At 34.5% G+C, this 14456-nt stretch overlaps 1 protein-coding gene across 1 annotated transcript; it reads right to left on the bottom strand.

Moving 5' to 3' along the window:
• Positions 1 to 6599: 6599 nt before the first annotated feature.
• LOC111367600 (zinc finger CCCH domain-containing protein 30-like) lies at positions 6600 to 14265 on the bottom strand. The gene is made up of 2 exons (XM_022988558.1): positions 14001 to 14265; positions 6600 to 6906 (listed from the first exon to the last, which is right to left on the bottom strand). The coding sequence occupies exons 1-2, from the start codon at positions 14058 to 14060 to the stop codon at positions 6667 to 6669; spliced, it is 300 nt and encodes a 99-aa protein (XP_022844326.1). The 5' UTR covers positions 14061 to 14265; the 3' UTR covers positions 6600 to 6666.
• Between the last annotated feature and the right edge of the window lie 191 nt (positions 14266 to 14456).

The following is a 14456-nucleotide window of genomic DNA, read 5'->3' on the forward strand; positions in this document are numbered from 1 at the left end:
AGCAAAATTCAGCGAGCAACAAGTAACTTTGTTTGAATTTAAGTAAGCAATGAATAACCTTTTAAATTTTGACGAGTAAGTAATAACCTGTAGCAAAGTTTAATGAACAACGAGTAACATTTTAAAGATTGATGAACAAGTAGTAATTTATAACAAAGTTTAGTGGCCATTGATCAAATCATCTCCCAGGAGATCGCTAGTAGCCTCTACCATTGTATTTGATAGAAATATCACGAGCCAGTTATTTTTTGGAAAAGTATTTGGAACCACACTAAAATATTCATTTGTTTTCCACACTCAAACTATTAATTGTAATCTTGGGGACTTATGCTTGCTTGGTGAATAGTAATAGAATTTGTTTTAACTACAATTGAGTTTGCTTATAGCAATTTGGCATCCATGACTTTTCACATTGCTAAAATATTGACCTTGTGTCTTTACTGAGTGATTAGTCTCATGCTACATCATTCTAAGCCTTTCATAACCATTCACATGCTGAGTGACAAAAAACTGTAAGCTTGTTGATGCTCATATTACTATAGAGAATTGAGAGATGTTATGTCAAGTGTATTTCTTTTAAGCATCATCACCTTGAACGTGTAAAAAACTTAAGCCCAATCACTTGGCTCATCGTAGCCAGTTCAAATTTTATTTTATTTTTCAATTTCGGCAGTTATCTATTTTGCTTGGGAAGTTATATAATTTACAGTCATGGTCCCCAAACTTTGCAGCGTAGAGCACTTAGGTCCCAATCAAAATTTCTTGACATTCAGATACCCAAACTTCCATTTTTGGTGCAAGTTGATCCTCACTAGGCAGAAACTGTCGAAAATTCTGGTAAATGTCACATAAGGTGCACATGAACACTCATGGCAGGGTTATTTTCATCAATTTTTAACATTTCTCCAAAAAAACAATTGAAATAGTAAAATGAAAATGGACAAAGGATTATCTTCAAATTCATCAATTTCTGACGTGCTAACATCAAACTCCTCCATTACCCACCTCCACCCACTCAGAAATCGCAAAACCCTTCTCAAAAAGGGGGGACTCTCTCTTCCTCGATTCAAGAAACCTGGGGTTTGGACCAATTTGCAACACAAAAAAAAGATGGTCTCCGTCCAGTCAGAATTAATTTGCACCAACAAATGAAAGTTTGTGATCCAAATGACAATACATTTTGATTTAGGACCAAGTGCTTCAATTGGAAAAGTTTGGTGTCCATTGTCAGCAACTTGGATTTTTAAGTATAAATATGACTATCTATTAATATAGACAAGTGATTCGATATATCCAGTGATATTGAAATTCCTTTATACGTTTTTCTTTTTCTCACTTCTTTATTCAATATACATATTTGTTTTTCATGGTATACATTGATTATTTCGATTGTTATTTAACCACAATAGTTTGAGACAAAGGATGTGAAAGTTGAAGCCTTGTTAGGAAGGAAAAAATTATTGCACACTTAGCCCCCGTTTGGCCCCCATTATTTCAAATTTTAATGGACGGAATAATATATATATATATATTTGGAGAATGGGTGGTTGAAAAAGAAGATGTTATTTATATGCAATATTATTTTACGGAAGATTGTGTGGTTCAAAATAAGGGGAGAGAAAAATAAAATTTAATATAATTGGGGCCAAATGGAGGCTTAAACTGATGCATGAATAGAAAAGGTAAAGCGCATCAACGATCGAGAAACTTCAACACGCCCATTGAATTTCTCTGATTTAAATGATTCACTGTATCTTTCATGGGTTACAAATCGCTCACCACACCAAATGTTGGGGAACACATATTTTCTTCAATATTAAGAAGAGCACAAGACATTGAGACACCTTAATATAACAAAATAAACTTTATCCAGTGGCTGATTATCAGCATTCAACTTTTCACATATGACTCAAGACACCTCTAAGGTTCCATCAGTGTTAGAGATTCTAATATTCACAGAAAGGAGGTTACAAAAAATAGAGATACTTTGAATCAACAAAATACATTACTTCATTCATTCTGATTTTTACCACTAAATTTTAAACATGCGACAAGAGGACTCCATAATATCGATCAAGCCAGCTGAAGTTGGAATGGGCTTAAATGAAATATAGATAAATGGCCAAACAATGGCATACAGCCCTAAAAACCATCAGATTACTCCAGTTTCAAGCCTCGATCTCCTGCACTTTAGGAAACGACTATACCACCGGTGGAGGGAGAAGAATACAATCGAACATCACACTAAAGATGCATACAGCTCTCTTCTCAATTGGTTTGAAAGGTTTCATCAATACAAACATAAAGAATTTTACATTGTAGGAGAAAGTTATGCTGGAGATTATGTTTCTTAGTTATCTCAAATCATATTTGAAAGAAACAAGGGAATTCAACATCCAATAAGTAATTTCAAGGAATCCATGGTCGGTAATGCTGTTATTAATGATTACCATGATTACATTGGCACATTCGAGTATTGGTGGACTCCTGGTTTAATTTCAAATTCTACTTATAAAGTTCTATGGGTAACTGGTAACTTTGGATCTGCTACACATCCTACAAGTGAATGTGTGAAGGCTTTTGCCCTTGCAGAAAAGGAGGAGGGGAACATTGACCCATATAGCATGTACACCCTCCCTTGCAATGATACATCTTCACTTAAGTGCAGATTAAAGGGTCATTATCCACGGATGTCCCGAGCATACTTCCAATGCACTGTAAGGATATGGTTGGCAACTACGGGGCAAATTCTCATTTATCCATGCTTCCGATTTACCAAGAACTAATAGTTTTTGGTGTCAGGATTTGGGCATTTAGTGGGGATACCGATGCAGTGGTTCCTGTGATAGCATGCCCTAATTTCATTACCACAAGATTGGTCCTGAAGCTGAAGTTATAGACAACTAAGACGCTGGGATATGAGGTCTGCATGAGTGCTATACTTATGGTTTTCAAACTGGGAGGTGGGTTAAAGTTACTGACCATGGCCGGCAGGGTAAAGAGTATAGTTGGGATGTATGAGATTTTTCAGAATTGGTCTGAATTTTCACCTTGAGGACAAGGTGAATTTAGGGAGGCGAGTAATGATAGATCCCCAACTCATGTGATAAACTAACAAGGGCAATAAAGGAATCAACCAAGGAAAAGAAGGCAAATGCAGCAAGGGTACGTTATCATTCTGTTAGGAGTAATCGAGAGGCAAAAATCACTTCTAAATAGAGGGATGGAGCTATGGGAATGGAGGCAAAATTTTGGTAGTCAATTGGGAGAGTTGTGGACCTCTCTAACGTCCTCATACCCTTGTCATTTCCTGTTTTATTTGCTATTTTAGATCTGTTCTTTTATAGCATAATTAGTTCCTTTGTAATCAAACTTCAGTAATAGTATATTGAAAATTTTGTTCCAACCATCATTTATTTTTAAGTTTGCTTGGTGAAGTGAGATCATTTCAGGTTTCTATTAGAGTCAAGCCTGAGTACATTGTATCAGTAAAATGAGGAATTTAGTCTGTCTATTTTGAAACTCCACCCCTTTTCCCCTTTCTGTAACACCTTGCACACATAGGCCTAATTTTATTAACTTGTCTTTGGCCAGTTTAGACAACAGAACCAGTTAATATTTTAGTCTTGTCAGTTACAATAAAATCCATAAGGTGGAATGATAGCCCAGATATTTTATTTTATTTTTCCTTTTAGGCTGAAGAAAAATTAAGCCCTTGTTTGAGCCACATTATTTTCATAAGAATGCATTTTTAAATAGTGTATTGATGCGAAATGTGTGGTTAAAAAATAAGAAAAATTTTTGGATTTACATGTAATATTATTTTATTAAAGAACGTATGGTTGAAATAATGTCAAATTACTGTTTAAGAATGTCTTTTTTTTTTGAAAGAATGTGGCTCAAACAGGCCTAGATATATATGTGGAAATTACATAAAAGCAGGGGTTTAAAGAGTACAATTCAAAATTCAGGTATGAAGTTTCATCATTCACAAATCAGGTATCAATATAATATAACTCTAAATCATTTTTCTTTTTCCTCCTTTTTACCTTTCTCTCATCTCTCTCTTCTTTTTTGTCTCTTCTCTCCCTTCACTTCGACAACCGGCTACAAAGGAGCTGGGCCAGCCGACTGAGTACTCGTTGAGCGACGCCGATTCCAACCTTTGGTGCCGATGAATTTTGTAGTTCGTCAACGTTGTGCAAATCACCCCTTCATTCACAGACGCCAAATCACCCTTTTGATCGACCACCTCCATCATCACCGTCGCCTTCATCCTTTCATTCACCAGTGTGATGCACAGACGCAGAATTATCCCCATTGATCGATCACCTCCATCATCTCCATCATCCTCACCCCTTGATTCACCGATGTGACATGGATGTGGTATTGGGAATGGCAACGTGGATGTGGTGCTTCTCTCTGATATGTGTCCGCGCTCCGGTCGTCGAAGCAGCAGCGGTGACGTGGTGTTTCTAGGTGTTTACGATAAGGTGATGGTTTATGGGTGTTTTCGGGTATCGTCACTTCAGTGGTACTTCGATCTGTTGTTTGGTAGTTTTTGGGTATTGGCAGTAAAGTGGTGGTGAAAATCTAGAGTTTTGGGGAATGGTGGTGGTTTGCAAATTGTCGCGGTGCTGATTGTTGGGTGGTGGTGGTGGTGGTGGCGATGTTTGGCTGCGGTGGTTAGATGATCTGGTTGGTCATGGTGGTAGTCATGTTGGTGGCCGTGGTGTTGTGTTGGCGAGGTGGTGGTGATGAAAATCTAGAGTTTTGGAGAATAGTTGGTGGTGGTTTGCCAATTGTGACGGTGTTTGTAGTTGGGTGGTGGTAGTGGTTGTGATGTTAGGTTGCGATGGTTGGATGATCTGGTTGGTCATGGTGGTAATAGTGTGAGGTGGTGATGTTGGTGGCTATGGTTTTGTGTTCGTGAGGTAGTGGTGGCGATGGTGGTGATAGTGGTGATATGGTGACGTGGATGGTTGTTGGAGCAGGATTCAACGACAATGTATGTGATTGTGGAGTTGCCAGTGATGATGGTGAGGTGGTAGTGATGACGGTTGACGATGGTGGTGGCGACGGTGACGGTGAGAGTGACCGTGATGGTGATGATGATGTCGGTGGTGCAATGGTGGTAGTGTTGTGGTGCTGGCGATAGTCGCAGGGTGAGGGTGGTTGCAAGTAGCGGTGGCTATGGTTGTAGTGTTGGCGGCGATAGTACCTGACCCACTATTTGATATATGTGATTAATTATTTGGTTATTCATGACCAAATATTAAACCGTGACCTTAAAATTTGTTAATTTGTGACCAATAAATTTGAAAATATGTGACTAATGTATAAATTATGACTTGTAATTTTTTTTATTTGTGACCAATGAAATAAATTATAACCTATAAATTTTTTTATTTACGACCTCGAAATAATTTGTAACCAATAAAAGTTTTGATTTGTGGCCTCGAAATTTGTTGTGACCAATTAATTTGATAAGATGTGACTTATAATTATGCACATGTGACCATTAATTGTATAATTGTGACCTTATTATATTTAATTAATAAATATTTTTAATTAATAAGCTAATACCCGATTTTTGCATTTTTAAAATTAAACCTGATTTTTGAATTGTCCATACTTAATATATGACTTGTGATTTTTTCCCAAAATTAAATTCGTACAAGTTAAGCCTAAAATGTTGATATTCAAAGAAATGTAGATTGTTGTCTATTATTTAATTATTTAATAATGTATCTTTTTAGGAAAAATTTCGGTGGTTGAGATAATATTTTTATTTTTTCTCTTTTAATTATATTGAAATTTTAAAGATGATCGAGATAATGTTTTAATTTTATCTCTTTTAATTAAATTGGAAATTTAAATAGATAGATAATATTTTGATTTTATCTCTTTTGAGTTAAAAATCTTAATTAATATTAAGAATGATTGAGATGATGCTATCTTCCTTTAAATTCATTATGTTTTCAGAGAACTCGAAAATTTAAAAAATGTTAGACAATGTTAGAATTATATGACTTTTAAAATTCAAAGTTGCATTGGATTAGGACTCTCAAAGTATAGTGGTGCCTATAAATACATATCCTATGTTCTATTCCTAAGCACATATGGAACATGGATTATGTGGTCCTTTGTGTATGTTCTAAGATTGACCAGAGTATAGTGCGCTATGCATGAAAATTCCATATCACATATGTTCGTTTTAAATTTTTTTATCTCCCTATTTATGTGTGAAGTTCCTTAAAATTTGTACAAAATATCAACCCACGTACTTGTATGCTAATTGAGATTTTATCTCTCTCTCTCCCCTTTATCCCCTTTCAGGAAATTAAAGGTTCGTGGCAATCGAGGCATGAGATGACTAGTGAAGTAGCGAGAAACAAAAAACACACTAAGCTTATTATTATTTATTAAGTATTGATTTAGACAAATTCTAGTATTTATTTTTATTTATTTGATTAAAAAAATTTTAAGTTATGAGTTCACTCTCACTATTTTATGATTTTATTTAATAAAGTTTTAAGTTTTAGAAAGCACAATTTGGTGTTCACAATACGATTTTATTGACATTCGAATCAGAGGACTTGGGTCGACACACTAAAATCTCTATTCTTTCAAGTATAATTCTTTTGTGCTTTAGCATATTTATCTTTACAAACACAACAATAACATATGACTCACTCTGGGAGGGCATCTCCATTTGATAAGAGGCAGTTGGGACAACTTATTTCTCCAAAGATTTCTGGGCTGGTGCTCTTCAAAGCCAGGTGGCAAATTGTCATCAGATACAACACCAACCGTATGGACTGACCATAAAGTCTTTGGCTGGAGATGGTCTTGAGTTTCAACTGCAACTTGTGAAGGAGATTCTTCCGACAAAAACAGCCTTACCTAATGGAAGTAATGTTATTAATCTATTGAACAGTAATAGGCTTTATCTCTAATAATTGACTAGTTTAACTCAATCTACAGATGCTGCCTATTAACTTGAGGTATATTTTATCCCAGAAATAGTTAACCATGAAGTGCATGATTGTATATACATTCTACAGGATACATGAACAATGATAAATAGAAACGAAACTACTAGGCGTTAATAACGGACATGAAAACAAACAAACAAACAACTAAACAATATGAACACTGTCAGTCATATCTAAAACAAACAACTAATCAGAAAGTACTTTTATAAGTTAAATATTCTTTGGGACTTTTGTAACTATTGAGCAGGCTCAAGCATCTCCATCTAGTACCCACGACCTTGGTAAGGCCACAGCAAGTTAGCTAGAAGACGATCATGAATAATCTATACGTTCTCCTCAAATTAGCCATACAAAACAAACTGGAGCAGTCATTTGCTAATTTAACTCCATTTATTCAGTAAGTTCAGTCTTAACCCCTATGAGGACAAGGAAGCAATTTTCCCTCCCATGTAAGAGAGAATAAACTGAAAAAGAAAATAAGGGAGCATGCATGCTACATAAACATATTATTCAGCAGTTTCCTAAAAAATCTCAACCCTTAAATGAAAATAGACAGAAATATCTGAGGCAGTAACATAAAAAATAGCAGATTCTCTCAGAGTGTATTGATAATAAAAGACATACAAGTCATCTCCTAGATCCTCCGCAAGGAAAGGAATGTGGTTTTCCAGAAAAAAGAACAATATACCAGATTGTCCAACCAGAGGCATGTAGTTCTCCTTTATCTAGGTTTAGCAATAACATGTACAATTTAGCTCACCGGATTCTAGTTGTGTCAGCCAAGGGAAAGGGATGGAGATTCTGGTGGAGATTTCAATTAAAGACATGTCAACACTTATTTCAAGAGTAGAAACAAAAAGTAGATTCTAATTTATTATCTAAAATTATAGTAGATGACATTGACACTCCAATCAATGAAGATTATGAACATTTTGCCTTTGACCGTATAGAAGTTTCTGACTACTAGGAAAATAATGTTGGTTATAGGGACGACAACAAAGTAGTCTCCGTAATTAGACAAATCTTCCCACCGACTCTAATGCATGCAGGGGGTGCAACAATATTTCAAGTCTAGTTGCACTACAAGGACATGTCTTGCAAACTTTTGATTGAAGGAAGAAGCATTTTGAACTTAAAGCTGAAATCTAACATTTCTAAATTAGGTCTTCAACTTTCGCTCCACCATTGTCATTTCAAAGTAGCTTAGATAGATAAAACCTCTTCGCAGCAGAGAGATATCTAGCTCCACTAAAGTTGAGACTTGTTGATAGGAGTTATAATGTGATATATTACTCATGGATTTCACTCATGATTTTGATGTGGAAAACTTTTGAGTGCAAAAAACCCATGATTTTAATCAAAGAAATAAGAAACTGGTATTGAGACCTGTTAAACCCTCAATTCTCAACAGCAAGCCTGTAGCGAAGCCCACTTATAGGAGATCAATAAGAACTATGATTCAACTTGTATCTCATAGTAACTTTGAGCAAGAAGGACGTGAAGTCGGTGCTATATTTGTTGTTTTTGCTAGAAAATGCTTTCTTCTTTCTTCTGAATCCAGCATGAGCCCCCATCATGTACACCTTTATTACAGGAAACCAGAGATACCACACGTGACGAATTTCCTCATGAGCTACCACTGATGAGAGACATGTAGTTATTGCCATAAACTTAATCCGTGGATTATAATTGCCTAAAATTCTCTGTTATAGGATGTTTCCATAGTGATCCAAGTCGAATAGACTAGGAGGACTACTAAGTTATAACTAAAGAGAGTTCATTGATTATAACCATAGTCTTGTGCTAAGTCTATATTATTTCCTCCTAAGAAAGACAGATCTTGGAAATCATGTGTGGACGCTAAATCCATAACAAAATCAGAGCGAAGTATAGGTTATTCCTAAGCTTCCAGTATATGTTGGACGAGCTAGTTGGTTTGATGCAGTTCTCCAAAAGAGATTTGCATAATAGATACCATAACATTAGGATTCGACCAGGGCATGAATGCAAAAGGCCTTCCAAACTTAGGATGACTTATAGGAGTGGTTACTTTAGCCTTTAGGGATACATAATGATTTCATGAGTAAGTTGTTTACACATACTTTTTGGAAGGATTGTCTTTTCACAGGAACTAAAAGTGTACCTCTCATCCTTCACTTAGAGAATTCTTAACATAGGAATTACATGTAGGAGGGTTAGTGTGATATTTTGGTAGGGAGTAGACCTAGCCTTGGTGATAGACAGATTCTATTAGCACTATCTGAAACGAGATATTACCAGAATCAAGTTTCAATATGGTACTTGAAAAGTAAGGCTAACATACAAAGTTTTGGGTTATATGCTCCAGGTATAGTTCCACTTACTCTTTAAGTGATGTGACATTACATGAATTTTAATCTAAGATTGTCTATAGCTGTTAGAACTCATGATTCTTTCTCAAATGACATTTTATTCTGTGTTCCAGAACTTGTACAGCCTTGCATGTGGCAAGTTGTTTTCCAGGAAATGAGTTAATTTAATCAGTGATTACTGAACTTTGCAATGGTTACTATTTGCTCATTGAAATTTGAATAATTACCTCTTTGCTCACTGAACTTTGCTACAGGTTACTACTTGCTTATCGAAATTTAAAAAGTTATTTGTTGTTTACCAAAATTTGAACAAAGTTACCATCAATAATCCATATCATTTTCATCAATGTTACTTATAGCAAAATTCAGCGAGCAACAAGTAACTTTGTTTGAATTTAAGTAAGCAATGAATAACCTTTTAAATTTTGACGAGTAAGTAATAACCTGTAGCAAAGTTTAATGAACAACGAGTAACATTTTAAAGATTGATGAACAAGTAGTAATTTATAACAAAGTTTAGTGGCCATTGATCAAATCATCTCCCAGGAGATCGCTAGTAGCCTCTACCATTGTATTTGATAGAAATATCACGAGCCAGTTATTTTTTGGAAAAGTATTTGGAACCACACTAAAATATTCATTTGTTTTCCACACTCAAACTATTAATTGTAATCTTGGGGACTTATGCTTGCTTGGTGAATAGTAATAGAATTTGTTTTAACTACAATTGAGTTTGCTTATAGCAATTTGGCATCCATGACTTTTCACATTGCTAAAATATTGACCTTGTGTCTTTACTGAGTGATTAGTCTCATGCTACATCATTCTAAGCCTTTCATAACCATTCACATGCTGAGTGACAAAAAACTGTAAGCTTGTTGATGCTCATATTACTATAGAGAATTGAGAGATGTTATGTCAAGTGTATTTCTTTTAAGCATCATCACCTTGAACGTGTAAAAAACTTAAGCCCAATCACTTGGCTCATCGTAGCCAGTTCAAATTTTATTTTATTTTTCAATTTCGGCAGTTATCTATTTTGCTTGGGAAGTTATATAATTTACAGTCATGGTCCCCAAACTTTGCAGCGTAGAGCACTTAGGTCCCAATCAAAATTTCTTGACATTCAGATACCCAAACTTCCATTTTTGGTGCAAGTTGATCCTCACTAGGCAGAAACTGTCGAAAATTCTGGTAAATGTCACATAAGGTGCACATGAACACTCATGGCAGGGTTATTTTCATCAATTTTTAACATTTCTCCAAAAAAACAATTGAAATAGTAAAATGAAAATGGACAAAGGATTATCTTCAAATTCATCAATTTCTGACGTGCTAACATCAAACTCCTCCATTACCCACCTCCACCCACTCAGAAATCGCAAAACCCTTCTCAAAAAGGGGGGACTCTCTCTTCCTCGATTCAAGAAACCTGGGGTTTGGACCAATTTGCAACACAAAAAAAAGATGGTCTCCGTCCAGTCAGAATTAATTTGCACCAACAAATGAAAGTTTGTGATCCAAATGACAATACATTTTGATTTAGGACCAAGTGCTTCAATTGGAAAAGTTTGGTGTCCATTGTCAGCAACTTGGATTTTTAAGTATAAATATGACTATCTATTAATATAGACAAGTGATTCGATATATCCAGTGATATTGAAATTCCTTTATACGTTTTTCTTTTTCTCACTTCTTTATTCAATATACATATTTGTTTTTCATGGTATACATTGATTATTTCGATTGTTATTTAACCACAATAGTTTGAGACAAAGGATGTGAAAGTTGAAGCCTTGTTAGGAAGGAAAAAATTATTGCACACTTAGCCCCCGTTTGGCCCCCATTATTTCAAATTTTAATGGACGGAATAATATATATATATATATTTGGAGAATGGGTGGTTGAAAAAGAAGATGTTATTTATATGCAATATTATTTTACGGAAGATTGTGTGGTTCAAAATAAGGGGAGAGAAAAATAAAATTTAATATAATTGGGGCCAAATGGAGGCTTAAACTGATGCATGAATAGAAAAGGTAAAGCGCATCAACGATCGAGAAACTTCAACACGCCCATTGAATTTCTCTGATTTAAATGATTCACTGTATCTTTCATGGGTTACAAATCGCTCACCACACCAAATGTTGGGGAACACATATTTTCTTCAATATTAAGAAGAGCACAAGACATTGAGACACCTTAATATAACAAAATAAACTTTATCCAGTGGCTGATTATCAGCATTCAACTTTTCACATATGACTCAAGACACCTCTAAGGTTCCATCAGTGTTAGAGATTCTAATATTCACAGAAAGGAGGTTACAAAAAATAGAGATACTTTGAATCAACAAAATACATTACTTCATTCATTCTGATTTTTACCACTAAATTTTAAACATGCCTAAGATCCATAATTTACTATTCATTTGAAAATGTATCCAAACAGAAAGTATACCGAGTAAATTGAAGTAGAAAGAGAGAAATTAAAAAAGGAATCAAAATTTGATGAAAGTATGGCAGACTCCTATACATTTTACCCTAGGATATATGTCAGCCACCTAACCCAAATGTCAGTGAAACCCAAGATAAACAATTGTTCAAACTGGAATACTAGCATTATTTAGCCACCATGGCTGCTTATCAAGTCAAGTTAGCCTTCAGTTGTTTAAATAACTAAGCCCTTTCAACCCCCTAGAAACTTCATCAGACGATATTGTACCACAAGGGAGACTTCTCAAACTAAAACATTCCTATGATCTGGAAATTTTGGTTAAATGCCAAAAAATGATATAGGATTAACTTCAAATCTTCACAGCTACAACTAGAGAAGAAGTTACTAACACAGTTGAAATTATCATAAATAAAAAGCGTATGATATTCATTTTCATCTTAGACCACAAAAGAATCTATCTCTGTTACACAGTTGAGCCACTTCAAAATATTAGAAGGAGAGGTACGTGGTTGATATTTTCTTGTATGCTGATATAATTGCACCCTAAATTCCAGAATATTAGAAATGATCAAATTGCATCAATTATCTAATGCTGCAAAAGGTCAATAAAATGAAAACATGAAGGGTGTAATTAGGAAAAGGCAATCTTCTAGGCACTAAGAACGATTTATAGGTGCGTGTGCTCGTTCAACATCAAAATAAGTGTAATAAGTGTAAATGGCCCTTCAGCTGACTATCAGTATAAATATTCTAAACTTTGGAGGTCAGGCAACAAAAATCATTGAAAATATGTATGATCTGGGTCAGTTACATGAATCCCTTGTTTGCTGATTCACTAGAACTAGAATTTCATTTATTAAAAGGTCTGCAACTAGATGTAAACCAAATATATCTTACTAGCCGAAGTGCCACCAGTAACATCATCAACAAACCTATCTATTCCGTTTCAAATGAATCTAAAAATGAGAGTCACATTGGTTTCGGTTACTTAAGCAACTAGTTAATGATACCTCTCTCTGGAAAAGAAAACAACAAGATTTCATTTTTTTCCCCAAAAAGGTGCACCGCTCTATTTGAGAAGAAAAAATAAATGTCAGTTGGAACCATGATCCTCCTCCTTTTTCACATCAAATACTCTGTTGGCTACCCTCATTTTCAGATGAATCTCATTTTTTGTTTTACCGATGACATCAACCTTATCTCCTTCACTTCTTAAACTTTTCCTCTGCTTTTCTACAGAGAAAAATTGAGTCAACATTTTTGCTTCATCTAACAACAGATACTTGTCAAACATAATAAGACCATCTCAGGATCATTCACAATTTCAGCAACACTCAAATATACTGACAAAAGCTAAACCAACCATTCCACATGGTGCTGCAATTTAGTGGTATCCTCTGAACATAGTATACTGGCTCATTTATATCTGAAGAACCTCCTGGTCCACCTACATCGATCCATTGTCAGTTCCACCATTACAAAAATAACAATCTTCTGGTCATTCACTTTCCATTTGTTTTGAGTTTCTTTTTCTGTCGAGTCCTCAAACTAGAAAGGAGGCCACAATCTTCACAAATTCCATGTGGTTTTTATGTTCAATCTCAATCCTTATATTTTAAGACCACCACCGCTCATGCAACCTCAGAATGTGACAACAATTTCAAGTGATAATTTTGCTGACTAGTCTATTTCTCACATTCATCAGCTATAAAGGTTCAATACAATCATCAACATACAAAATTAAGATTCATAAAGAGAGAAAAAATCATTCATGGTAACTGAGTTTCTTATTCAGCTTAAACTCATTCAACAAAGTCCATTGTTTATATCCACGCTGAACTTCCATAAAGGAATTGTATTCCTTGTTTCCTTATTTTTCTATTTAGTTATTAGTTTCTTTACTTTCAGCTTTCCATCAATCTGATTACTTATTCTAAGATAGTGATTATTACTTGTATCAAGCAATACTTAAATGAAAGAATTAACATGCAATGTCAAGAAATACACAAGCCTTTTAGTTTCATCCATCAAAAACCAACAATTTTCCTTTTAATTTTAATTCATATAATAATTTAAAATCCATCAAAATCTCAACTTACCGTCCCTTATCCATCTTTCTATTTTTAAAGTTTCAATATTGAAATTGGATAGAAAATCATTAAATAAGACGAAGAAATTCCTTTAGAGGATTTACCTGATAGAGATTAACATCTGAAGCCCAATTAACCTTTTTTGAATTCTTCGATCTTCCCATATTTACAAATTCAACTAATTGGGTTCCGTTCGATTCGATTCACAAATATATAAATGTCTATCTTAAAAATCCAATCTTCTTATTCCGTTTAATTAACATCTACGGCAGCCAAATTCGTCAAACTCTTAATCGATCGAAATACACAAATGAGATAACGTATGTAAAAGAGAAAACCCTATCCTTAATTTCTTTTGCTGCGGCTATATACCCCACAGTTTTTATATCTGCATCAAACCCTATATTCATCTCTATTAAAATATTAAAACTTTAAAAAATTACTTTTTTCTATATTATCCTTATTAAATTTATTCATTTAAACATTATAGATTCATACAAATTATATATATATTAATCCTACTATAAATACATTTCTAATACAATTAAATAAATTAAAAA

This window comes from Olea europaea, chromosome 18 (genome assembly GCF_002742605.1).
Source record: "Olea europaea var. sylvestris chromosome 18, O_europaea_v1, whole genome shotgun sequence".
NCBI lineage: Eukaryota > Viridiplantae > Streptophyta > Magnoliopsida > Lamiales > Oleaceae > Olea > Olea europaea.

What these genes read in the sequence shown, in the direction of transcription:
- LOC111367600 (XM_022988558.1), bottom strand. Translation starts at nt 14,060, where the DNA reads ATGGGAAGATCGAAGAATTCAAAAAAGGTTAATTGGGCTTCAGATGTT. An exon ending in CAGATGTTAATCTCTATCAG is followed by an intron (nt 6,907 to 14,000) that starts GTAAATCCTCTA and finishes TACTTCCATTAG; the next exon opens with GTAAGGCTGTTTTTGTCGGA.